Source organism: Conger conger, chromosome 7, assembly GCF_963514075.1.
Source record: "Conger conger chromosome 7, fConCon1.1, whole genome shotgun sequence".
In the NCBI taxonomy this organism is placed as follows: Eukaryota; Metazoa; Chordata; class Actinopteri; order Anguilliformes; family Congridae; genus Conger; species Conger conger.
In genome coordinates this window covers 5,006,917-5,019,371 of record NC_083766.1, presented here as the reverse complement: position 1 = coordinate 5,019,371, position 12,455 = coordinate 5,006,917, and the positions used below count along the sequence as shown (strand labels likewise).

Sequence of the window (12,455 nt, the reverse complement as noted above, 5' to 3'; positions counted from 1 at the left end):
ACGGATGGCCTTCACAACAGCCTTCAGACCTCCCCCCCACAAGCTTGGCTGTACAGAACAATTATATACAGAAACACAAAGTTACCAAATTTGTATTTATTGTAAAATTAATTGGACTGTTCTTCCGTCTATATTATATTTATAACTGAGATTCTGTTAACGGTATTAATGACTTCAAATAAAAGTATGCCGACATTCACTGCATTAACAGTCTTTTTAGTGATTAATCGTATCAATCCTGAGCAATTGAGAGAATGTCTCTGTTCTACTAGCCCGCTGTTGTGTAGCGATATTATTTTTTTTTGCCAGCCCTTAGTTTTGTGGGCTAGAATCATAGCTTTAAGTCTTCAAGTTTCATTCAGGTAATCACAGTCATCAAAGGTGAAGACTGCTCATGCCGATGGAAAAAGGTACCTCTCATCAGATGTTATTCTTAAGTTTTATAAACTGCTGCTCACTTGATCTAAGATAAGATATCTAATTGCTGCGTCCTAATACCCTGATACACAGCTGATGCTACATGGTGTAAATAGTAAAGATGCATCTTATTCTGTCAGTTAGAAATACTTTGAAGACTCTTTTGCTAATAACAACAAATTTAACAGTGGATTGGATTATATACCATGTAGCCAACATTTATAGCCCAAACCTGAAAGGTGTCCTTACGTTATCACACAACACCATACAGGAGCCATTAAAATAGATCCTGCTTTCTTAATACAGCAGTTCCCATTAATCCTTTGTTATTTTTTTACACATAATTCCATGGGGGACACCAGGGTTTCAGGAGGACACCTAGATCCAGCCATAGTGAACGTATTTGTGTCAGTGTGGGGTGTGTTCATGCATGTTTACCAGCCTGCTTCCTGTGAGTCATTAAGACTCGGCCATTGTGCCCTCTTTGTACATCCTTTGTGTATGCTTGTGTGTATCTCTGCCATTAGAAACTACAAAAATATGTGATTTTGTATATAGGTGGAGGAGAGAGACCAGGCAGGAGGAGAGACCAGGCAGATATACGTACGCGTGCGTGCGTGTATGTGTGTGTGTGTGTGTGTGTGTATGTCTCTGTGTGTGTATGTCTCTGTGTGTATGTGTGCACGTGTGTGTGTGCATGTGTGTGTATGTCTCTGTGTGTGCAGGTGTGTGTGTGTACGTCTCTGTGTGTATGTGTGTGTGTGTGTGTGTGCACGTGTGTGTGCGCAGGTGTGTGTACGTCCCTATTTCTCGTCCCCTTCACTCGCACTGCCCCTCAGGGCCGAGGCGCCCTTGGGGGAGGGGGGGGGCGAGGGCTTGCCGAAGGGCCGGCGGCGCATGGGCACGGGGGACAGCGATGGGGAGCGCTCCCGCGTGGGGCTGCTGCTCGGGGACCCGCGGGGGGACGCAGCCGGGGACTGATAGGGAGAGAGAGCCTGGAGCATCCGCCCACTCTGCTCCTGAATCATCTGCTGCTCGGCCCAGCGTCAGAGAGAGAGGGAGGGAGAGAGAGAGAGAGGGAGAGAGAGAGGTGAGAGAGAGAGAGGGAGAGAGAGAGAGAGAGGTGAGAGAGAGAGAGGGAGAGAGAGAGAGGGAGAGAGAGAGGTGAGAGAGAGGGGGGAGAGAGAGAGGTGAGAGAGAGGGAGAGAGAAAGGGAGAGAGAGGTGAGAGGTTGTGTGCAATGTCATTAGCATGATACTTTTGCTAGTTTCATTTAGATGGGAAGGAGTTGATTCATATATTTGTGTGTTGCGGTATTATTATTAAAAAACTGCCTTAATTTCTACATGGTTAAACCAAAAATGTATAAAAACGTGGAGAACAGAGGTGAATAAATAAATTGTGGGTCTTTGTCCCAAACGTTATGGAGGCAACCGTATATCATATTTCTAAATTAACAGCCTCTGTTCTAAATCAAATCATTTTCCAATCAATGAAGTACAGCAAACAGCTTTTAAAGACTTAAATGGAAGATAGATTAGAACAGTTATATTAGGCCATGCTCAATTATGCTATTTCTTTAATCCTAAGAAACAAATTAAAGCAAAATGGTGTATCCTTACTCTTAACTGTTTACTTCAAATTTGGTCAAATTTGACCTCAACACGTATATGGACATAACCATACCCAGGCTCCGTCAGGTCCGAACAACTCCAGAAAGTTTCCGATGAACTCTCGTGATTTCTCCTCCCACTTCACGATGAGGTCGTGGCTTTTCTCTTCTACTTTGTACACAAAGTGTTTGGATTTTTCCTCCACCGTCTTCACCTTCTCCTTCATCCGGTCAACCTGATTCTGCAGCCGGTACTTCTTCTCCTAGCCCAACAGGAGAGACATTTAAGCTAGAGGCATCGCAGCCTGGGGAAAACAAACGCATGAAAGCCGTGGGAAAGGTCAGACATTAAAGGTACAATAGGTAAGATTCTTGTGTTAAAACATTGTTACAAGTCCATTGTAAATCCCTATCATTGAAAAAGGCTCACTGACATGTTGACTCACCCCTTGCCTGTGTTTATAGTCCTTAAATTCGGGTAAAAAGTGCACATTCGTAGGGCCGTCAAATGTATCAAAACATTATACAGCTGTACAGCAATTAAATCCCATTGGTTAAAACATGGTTCCAACTGCCACAGCCAAAGGCATTCTGGGGGCTTATTCTGAGTGTTCTCGTTGCTGCCAAAATTGCACTCCAGACACTATTGCTTAAGCTTAAGCTTAAGACTACATATCTGATTATAAAACTATACCAGTTTCTTATCGGTAGCAACAAGCAAATTAGCTATAGTTACCTTGAAGAACGTACAAATATCCACTTAAATATCGGCAATACGAACATAGTAGCGATTGCACAAGCGTTGTGCTTCAGGTGGATATTTGTACATTCGGGAAGCTAACTAGTAATCGCTCATTTGCTTATTATAGCGAACTGGTATTATTTTCTAACTAGATAAGCAATATTATACAGAGTTTCAGTGACTGATGGTCTGGAGTGCAATTTGGGCAGCTAAACGTTCCTTTTGTCTCTGCGTGTTCAATCATCCATAAACCTTTATTTATCTCAAAACTAAGTTGCAGTTGTATCGTTTGTGGTAGACTATCAGATCTTAGTTACATTGCCAGCTAGTTACGCAGCCAAATAATTTGCTTGCTCACAATATAGTTTGTTAACTAAAGTGAAAACTATAAACTACACACACCAAAGTCAAGATCTCATAAAGTCACTGGTTCGACAAATATTTTCTTACTAGAACACTACGAAAAGACGGCAGGCTCTGTTGCATTTGTCACTGTCAGCTTTCCAAAACAGTGCACGAGAACACTGAACTGTATAATAACATTTATATTACGTGTTATAGTCATAGACTGTGGGAAGCATAAACAGTGTTGTCGTCTGAGGTTGTCTGTTGTTGCGATTCCTCTCTTGACCATTAGGAGTCCGAAATTACCTATTAACTAATAATTGTAATTCATTTCCAAGCACATGCAGAAAAAAATATTTAACATGCATTCCAAGAAACACTGCGCCTCAACCGTAGCACCGGAAGGTGGCATGGGAAAATTATTGTAATTTAAAAACTGTATTTTGTGTTTCCTTAAGTTCTACTTCCTTAATCTTACATTACATTTTGAATGAAGATCTGAAAACATTTAGTGTGAACAATATGCTGAAATAGGGGAAATCAGGAGGGGGGTGGCATATACTTTTTTCACAGCACACTGTACTGTATGCAGTAGATCCTCATAAATCCCCACAGCTCAGCGCCATACAGTTTTGAGTACATTTAAAACGGGCTGGTCTCGACGGCGATTTACTTTTCCCTACATTGATGAAGCTGACATTGAGCTCCCGCGCTGTGTAGCCCCTCTGCAGATTCCGTCGGGCGTAGACGTCATAGTCACGCACGATTCGAGTGATGATGTCAGACGTGGAGATCCCCTCTGTCCGCTGAGTGGGAACAAACATCCCTGGAACGCATCGCACACAGATCAGAGAGCACCAACGGGACGCGTAAAAACACACCCGCGTGCAACACGCCCCTAATAACTGCCTGTATTTCATGCATTTCGCCTTTCTCGGCCTACAAACCGTCATAATGACCAGAATGATTTTAATTTTTTTGGAGGGACACACAGTGTTCTCACCTGCTTCCTTGATGTGTTTGTAAATATCCTCCGAACCAGCAGAAGAATATGGGATATCGTCATGCGCAACAAAATCAATCTGAGGGGTGAACACAGGTTTGTGAATAACGGAGACGGAAGCATTGAGTTCATTAGGGATTGATGGACAGATGCTCACAGTTTACACACTGCTCAGATGCTCACAGTTTACTCACTGCTCAGATGCTCACAGTTTACTCGCTACTCAGATGCTCAGGCCTGGCCTGGCAGGGCACTGAGGCCCATCTCCTTTATTGATGAGCAAATTAATTAATCTTCTTATTTACAGACTGCAGTTTTGCAGTGGAGAGTAGGGGGGGGGGGGGGGGGGTTATGCCTCATTGATTTAAACTAGTAGATTGCCAGAGACGCTGAGTAGCCGTTTTTTTATTTAAAATGAACTAAGCTAAGCTACAAAGTCCTGTAATCAAGCGCTCAATCTTATATAACATTTCCGAAACCTCAACCCTGAACCTATTTATAGTCACACTATTTAGAATAATGGAATATATGTTGTCTCTCTCAGTGCCTCCCCCCACCCTACATGATATAGTTCCTTTACATCTTGAGCTGAGCAGTGCTAACCTTGTGTTTCTTCAGAAACTCTGGGCTGAGTCTCCAGGGCGCGTCTTTCACCACCTCGTCCACATAGCGACAGTGTCGTAGTGCCTCGTAGCGCTCCTCCTCTGTCATCACCGTGAAGCCCTTGTACCTGTGAGTGAGCTCATCGCTGCAGACTGACACACACATGCACACAAACACAACGTCACACAGAGCTAGTCCTTACATTACATTACATTACATTACAGGCATTTGACAATGAAGTGCATAACCAGGGCGCTGACTATTTGAAGTGCTAGGAATGGATAGATAAGAACTTGGGCCTTGTAGATTAATCTCATGAGACAAACAAAAGAAAGTGGCAATGAAACCAGCTTTGCAAACGCAATCCTAGTAATAAGACAAGTGTACACATATGCAGGAATTAAAACAAACAACTTGCAAAGCCAAACAAAAGCGATAATAAAAATGTGGGTGAAGGATTAAGGGTGTGTGTAAGGTGGTAGGTGTGTGGTTTACGTCTGTTAGGACCCTACCTCCCACGATTAGATACGCGTTGGGGAACAGATTCTTGGCCTGCATTAGCGCTCGAGCATGGCCCGAATGGAAGAGGTCAAAGATCCCATCGGCGTAGATTCGGACGGGCCGATCCGCTGAAGGAAAAAAAAACACACAAGTCAAAATCATTATTCATCTGTGAACCTAGGCAGCTCACATTGATGCCATTTGCCAGATGCTCTTATCCAGAGCGACGTACAGTTGATTAGACTAAGCAGGAGACAATCCTCTCCTGCAGCAATGCAGGGTTTAAGGGCCTTGCTCAAGGGCCCAACGGCAGTGCGGATCTGAGTGTCAATATCTCCAGGGGGAAGGAGGAAGATGAGAGGCTCACCTGGTGTCCCTCGACGGGCTTGCTCTATGGTCAGTTTCTCATGAGGGGCTGAACAATCACAGCTCGTCTCTTTCGCAACGATGGCTGGCTGGGTCAGAGTCTGCTCAGAATATGAGAAACATTACATGTCATTTGGTTGATTAGACTAAGCAATGCAGGGTTAAGGGCCTTGCTCAATCTTATTGTGGCTACACCGGGGATCACCGACCTTGCGGGTCCCAGTCATTTACCTTAAGCACTACGCTACAGGCCACCCCAACACATTCCGAGTATGAAACACACTCGTAAAATATTTATGTGGGATACTTGACAAGCAAACATGTTCCTCTGTACTGTCTCTGCAAACAAACCAACAGAAAGTACAGCCCCCGGCATGAAGGATGGTTTTAGGCAATTTGAGTTATGATCAGCAGCTACGGTTATAGTAGATTTTTTTGCATAACTCAAATGTTTTCACTTGTATGCCTTTATGCATTTTGATGGTATTTGGCTAAATATATTTTACATAATGACTTCTACCACATTTCCTTATAAATATTGCATTGTTTTCAGCATTTTCAATCTACCTTAATGGAATGACTTTTTCATATGTGGGTCAGACATTAGGTGTCACAGTAAACTCTGACCTAATGTCATTATTGTTCCTTCCACTTCCTTAAAACCTTGTATCCCATTACTTGTCAGAAGTATTGATTGGACAAGAGAAAGTCCGGATGACTTTCCTTGAGATGGTATTGATTTGCTGTTGAAATGTGTAGATCTCAGATTCAAAACAAGGCAAAAAAAGACTTGCCCTTCAAAATGAGAGGGTGGAAGCAGCAGTTCGTTTTTTATGCATGGCCATCACCAGGGATGGAAATAGGCTTCTTGAAGTCCAAAGTAGATGGAGTTGGTTCTCTGATTTTAAACAATCGTAGTGTTTTTCTTGGAAGGGTCTTCTGATATACAGATATATCTGAATAACAGAGTGAGCGACTGACAGCACACGGAGGCTCTGCTCACTCCAGGGTTCATTTAGCCTCACTCTCCCATTACTGGCTATTACCACAAACGGCACGCGCACGATCCTGATGCCCTCTGCCACACACAACAGCGATTCCCGCTGAAAGAACTTTCGGAAACTGCCAGGAAAAACTACAGCAGCTACACGATGCGGTGGATACCTTGAGAAGGACTCTAGGGGAGGGAAAAGAGGAGCAGTAGCTTGTCTGACGGGCAGGGGGGGAAAACAAATGTCTGCACCATCGGATTTGGGCCGGGGCAGGGTGGGACCAGCGGCCCGGTCGCACGCATTCACATTACATACGCTGTGGAAGCACGAGGAGTTACACAAGGAGCCGCAACATGCGTCGTGTTTTTTTTTGCGTAACTCTGTAGGAAGGGATATAAACAGGCAAGTTAAAAGTTAAAATAACTCATGATCTCTCTCTCTTTCCATCTCTCTCTTTCTCTCTCCCTCTCCCTCTCTCTCTCTCTCTCTCTCTTAGTACTCTCGCCAGCTGCCTGGGCTCCTTTAAATGCAGGAACTGGCCTCACTCACAGAGACATGTGGCGAGAGATGGGACACAAGGAGGACAAGTGGAGTGTTACAAAAGCCAGACCCTCCCTCTATCTGCTTTCCTCCTTTGTATATAGAAGGAGGGCAATAGATGCATAAGAAGGCACCAGCATCGCTCACAAAAACTGCTGTCTAATAACATCCAGCTCTCACTTCCACTAGCGCTCTCTCTCTCTCTCTCTCGCTCTCTCTCTCTCTCGCTCTCTCTCTCTCTCTCTCTCGCTCTCTCTCTCCCTCCTTCCTCTAGAAAAGCACAGGAAAGCGCTCCTCACCGTCCAGAGCTGGGGGCAGGTGTGCTCTAATTCCTCCATGGTTCCCGCAGCGCCCTCATCGTTCACCTGCCTGTGACTCAGCATCAGGGTGGACCTGCTCTCCTCATCTGGACCCGAGCGTTTCTGCGTACGGCGCGGCTCTGCCCCCGCCCTCCTCTCCTCATCTTGCCCCCCTTCACCCTTCTAGCTCTTCTTGCCTCGTTTTAAAATGCCCCTGCCCCCCCCTCCCCCCGCCCACAGCCACCACGCACTCTCCCCTTGAGAATGGGGGGGGGGCGGTGGAGTGAACTCAGAATATGAGCAAAAATCTACTAAGACCAATGGAAGACAGTCACCATAACAACTACGGTACAGAAGGGAAGAAATGTTGGCAAGTTGGTATCCAATCAGCTGGCAAGCTTTGAATCTGCTTTGCATATGACGTGCTGATTGGTTGAGACCTACATAGCACCACCGGGCTTGGGGATGCCTGGCTCTTTGACTATCACTGTTCTCGAATTAGAGGGGCTTTGTTGCTTGTTCTTTTACATCACTCAATAATAATCTGACACATTTTTACAATATTAGACCGCCTCCATTGATACTGGAGAGGGGGAGGGGGGTCTATCTTAAGTCTCAGTAAAAAATGAATACCTTTGCTTCAAATTCAGGCATCGTGCCTTTCAGTTAAAACTTCACTTGCTATCTGGCTGAGAGGAATTTAAAACAGAACCACCGCAGTAGAAAGTAAAGGGAATCTTGAATGCAGATATGACTGTGACAGACACTCTCACTAAAACCTCATTAAAGACATCTGTGAAGAGAAGTCCTTTGCTTTAACTGTGTGAGGGCCTGTTACTTTTGAATAGCAGAGACTTCAGACTTTTGAATCAAGTTAATTGTAGAAATTCTTCAGGAAATAGTCCACAACACTTGTCTTCACAAAGACAAAAAAAGGTCAAGACAGATCAGCAAAGGGATATAATTTTAACATTATCTTGTCCTGAAAATGGTGTGCCATATGACTGGTGTTCTGTCGTTCTGTGCATAAGGGGGGCGGTGTGTACATTGTCTTATCTATGCGTCTTACATGGGATCAAGAGTCGCCCAGATAGTGGTTAGCTGTCAGTGATGTTGTCAGTATCCTTTGAACCCTTGGCTGTTTGAGATCTGGTCCGTGATTGGAGGAAAATTGAGCAACTGTCAGGGCGTAGGTGTGCCTTATGGCGCTTGTGTACTATAATCCCATGTCCTTCAGCCTCTCTTTCCCCCCACTACGTGAGAAAGCTAATGACTTTCCAGACGACCCTGCAGAAAATTCCAGCGAAGACCAGCTGGGAATCTTTATTAATTAAGATTAATAAACATTGCATTAAGATGGTTTAAGAAGTGTTTTCAACACTTCTAGCTGGCCATAGCTGGTCTGTGGCTGGTCACAGCTGGTCTCTCGCTGGACAAAGCTGGCCAAAGCTGGTTAAGTAAGCTGGTGGTTAGCTGGTTGAACAGCTGGTTGTTAAAAGTGTTGAAAGCACAGCTTAAACCAGCTTGACCAGTACAGACTGGAATTTTCAGCAGGAGACTTTTTAAATAAAAATTCCAAAATGGACTGACTGTAAATGGGTAATTGGTTATTTTCATTGCACTACCTGTACATTAAGCCATGCTAATATGTAACTTCCACTGGCAAATAGAATTTGAAAAGTTGGCACATCTAAATACAAGCCACAGACGTGAAATACAACGGTGTTTGTGATAACACGTCATCTCAATATATTGACACTGTTAACACGTTATCTCCTTATGTTGTGTTGTATATGTTTATGTTGGATGTATATAATATTGTGGATTTCATGCCACCACTTCACCACTGGCAGGTGCATGGGCCCTGAGCACGGCTAGATGCAGTCCCTGGTATCACATCGTTATCAGAAGATGGCGGTTGGGTTATGTAATAGCACTGGTAATGTGCAGAGTACTCCCTCATAGCACTTTAGTAGTCGGAGCTGCGAGTGTTTCACTGAGTTTTGATATTCATCAACCGACAGTTAGACAAATTGTCCATAAATGGAAATGATTTAGTACTCTGGCTAATCTCCCTAGAAGTTGGTGCCTCCCAAGGCACAACGCAAATGGTCAATGAGGTAAAAAAGAACCCTAGAGTAACAGCTAAAGGCTTAAAGGAATCATTGGAACTCTGTTCATGAGTACCATATGCAAAATATTGAACAGGAATGGTGTCCATGGTAGAATGCCACAGAGGAAGATGCTGCTCTCCGAAAATGCATCGCTGCGCGCCTGAAGTTTGCCAAGGAGCACCTTGACACTCCACAGCACTCCTGGGGAAAATGTAGACTGATGAAACTAAGGTTGAATTGTTTGGTGGGAAAATGCAGCCCTTCGTGGAAAAAAAAAGCACCACATACCAACATGAAAACATCATCCCATACTGCAGGACGATGACCCTGAATATCAAACTAAATATACTACAGAATGGGTTAAAAAATAGAAAATTTGGCCTTTAGAATGGCCCAGTCAGAGCCCAGCCCAATAGAGATGCTGAGGAATGAGGGCCAGAGCTGTTCATTACATTACATTACATTACATTACATTACATTATTGGAGTACTCCCATTACATTATTCACACCAGACATCCCAAGAATATGGATGAGCAGAAGCAATACTGTAAGGAAGAAGGGTTAAAAATTCCTGAAGGTAGTACATGTCTAATCCACAGCCACCAGATGCACTTGCTTGAGGTTATTGCTGCCAAAGGAGGTTTGACCAGTTATTAAATCCAAGGGTTCGCTTACTTTTTCCACCAGCACTGTTAATCTTTAATGGGTGTGTTCACTCAAGACATATACTTGTGACTTAGATGAAGATCAGATCACATTTTATAACCAATTAATTCAGAAAATCCTGACATTCCAAAGGGTTCACATACTTTATGGAAAAGGTGAACTCACAAACACTCAACTGAATATTTTAAGTCCAAATTCTTATCCAATTTCTAGCCTTTCAATATTCCGTAAAAACTAAACGTAATATACGAAAGATGTTGGACACAACAGAGACAACAGATGCGGGTTTTCAGTTACGAAGGTTTCAACTGCATGGTACGTTCAGAAGCTAAGCGATTGATTTACCTGCCGTCGTGGAGTTCTGCGGGACTGTCCACTTTTATTCCCGCGACTCCCGTTGCGTCTTACCATGTCTGATAATGGAGTTCAGTCCTCCGATCTGCCAGCACAATGCCTTGAGTACTGCAGCGTACAAACTTTGTAGTCAGCTAACCTCGGTGACGAGAGAGGTGAGTGTGTAAAGTTCACGATGTATTGGCAAATGTTGCTCTTCCAACCCCAGCAGCATGTGGGTTATTTCAAAGCGTATACACGTAGGCCTACTTTCGATTTGTGACGTGGGCTGGAGCAACTATAAAATGTGTATTCTGTTTGTTTCCATTTGACACGCGCCCGTGCACACACACGCAGGCACCCTTTACTCAATAGCTGCTACGCAAAAAAAAAAAAATCGTTGCATATTCTTATTAAAATGATGGACACTGGTCACAGCTAATATCATAAGCGAATTATTATTGATTCATTATTTATCAGTTCAGCAGAAATTTTACTTTCCCTTCACTTTTATTAAGTATGTCCACATAATATAGTAAAGTATACATTAAACTTCAACGGATTAACTGAACTTTCCCTTGTTAATCAATCTCCCTTTAATAAGTTTAGAAAACGTTCAAGTGACACAAAACTAATTTCTGTGAATTAAATTAAGCAAAAGAAACATTTATTTTCCAGGCTACATGTTACAAATACTTGATCATATTGCTTGAACCCACAGGTTGCCAATCCATACTCGGTTCCTGTGATTTCCTGGATTTAAAAAAATAAAATGAAAATGGGGTTAACATTCAAGTTAATATTATTAAAAAATTAATATTACTTAATGTGTCTTTACATAATATAAACGGAATATAAATATAAAAAGTAATTAACCTACTTTTCCCTTTTTCATCACGTTCAGAATGCAGAGGTGAGTTGAGAATGCTGACATGCATTTGTGTATTTTGAGGCTTTTGTGTATTTCAACATTTTGTGTTTGATGAAAAGTCTCAGTTAGCCACTAGAGGGCAGGACAGGACCACATTCATATATCCTACCAACATTACCCATCATCAACCTATAATTAGGGCTACTCAAGTCTTATGGCTCCATGTGCTGTTGTATTAGCACAAAAAAAATGTGATCTAAAGTTTTATAGCTATTGTGATTGTTCAGTGGGAATTGGTAAACATTTACAACTTTTTTTATTTTGTAAAAAGTGTACAACTCTTCACATAGCATAGCTGTATATTATTTTGCACATATCTTTGCATTAATGCCTTTGAAGGCAAAATCCCAGAGGGCCAGAGGATAGCATAACAGGTTGGGTTGTTTTTGAAAGATTTCAGAACCAGAGAATGCCTCTCTGTGTCAGAGGATTTGCTCCCCCTCGGGAGAATGCCACCGCAGCCTATCTCTGCTGCCCCCTAGCGGTTCAGCAATGCCACCTGCCCAGACGAGGCCGATTATACGTGCGATAATGTGTTAAACAGTCCTTCCGTCTGATCCATTATGAGCATAAGCACGGGCAGCGAAGGGGGTTAGCAGAGAGACAGCTGAGATCGCTGGGCAAGGGCTAGCCTGATTTGCTGAATGAATACTACAGAAACAGGATTCATTACATTACATTACATTAATGGCATTCGGTGGACGCTCTTATCCAGAGTGACGTACAGTACGGTTGATTAGACTACGCAGCAGACAATCCTCCCCTGGGCCTCGGCTCTGCGGATCTTATTGTGGCTACACCGGGATTCGAACCACCGACCTTGCGTGTCCCAGTCATGTACCTTATCCACTACGACCAATTAAATAATTTGACTGTATTTCCCGTGATGACTGATTTATCCAGTAATGGTTCCAATGAATTTATACGGGAATTTATCACAAGATGAATTAGTCAGCCAAACAGAGGCCTGTACTCTGTAGTCAGCCATTC

General features: G+C 43.3%; 1 protein-coding gene across 2 annotated transcripts; it reads right to left on the bottom strand.

Moving 5' to 3' along the window:
* Positions 1-1,075: 1,075 nt before the first annotated feature.
* LOC133133915 (choline-phosphate cytidylyltransferase B-like) lies at positions 1,076-10,720 on the bottom strand. 2 transcript variants are annotated; one of them, XM_061250209.1, is made up of 8 exons: positions 10,547-10,720; positions 5,591-5,690; positions 5,235-5,351; positions 4,723-4,874; positions 4,120-4,198; positions 3,800-3,942; positions 2,104-2,292; positions 1,076-1,448 (listed from the first exon to the last, which is right to left on the bottom strand). In XM_061250209.1, the coding sequence occupies exons 1-8, from the start codon at positions 10,610-10,612 to the stop codon at positions 1,221-1,223; spliced, it is 1,074 nt and encodes a 357-aa protein (XP_061106193.1). In that variant the 5' UTR covers positions 10,613-10,720; the 3' UTR covers positions 1,076-1,220. The 2 variants fall into 2 exon arrangements, with proteins under 2 accessions (XP_061106193.1, XP_061106191.1); XM_061250207.1 differs by lacking the exon at positions 10,547-10,720 and adding an exon at positions 7,421-7,642.
* Positions 10,721-12,455: the final 1,735 nt, after the last annotated feature.

Excerpts from the sequence above, each read along its gene's own strand:
- LOC133133915 (XM_061250207.1), bottom strand. The coding sequence starts at position 7,504 with ATGCTGAGTCACAGGCAGGTGAACGATGAGGGCGCTGCGGGAACCATG. Across the intron at positions 5,691-7,420 it reads CCTGCCCCCAGCTCTGGACG|ACTCTGACCCAGCCAGCCAT; the intron begins GTGAGGAGCGCT and ends TATTCTGAGCAG. Across the intron at positions 5,352-5,590 it reads AGCCCGTCGAGGGACACCAG|CGGATCGGCCCGTCCGAATC; the intron begins GTGAGCCTCTCA and ends TTTTTCCTTCAG.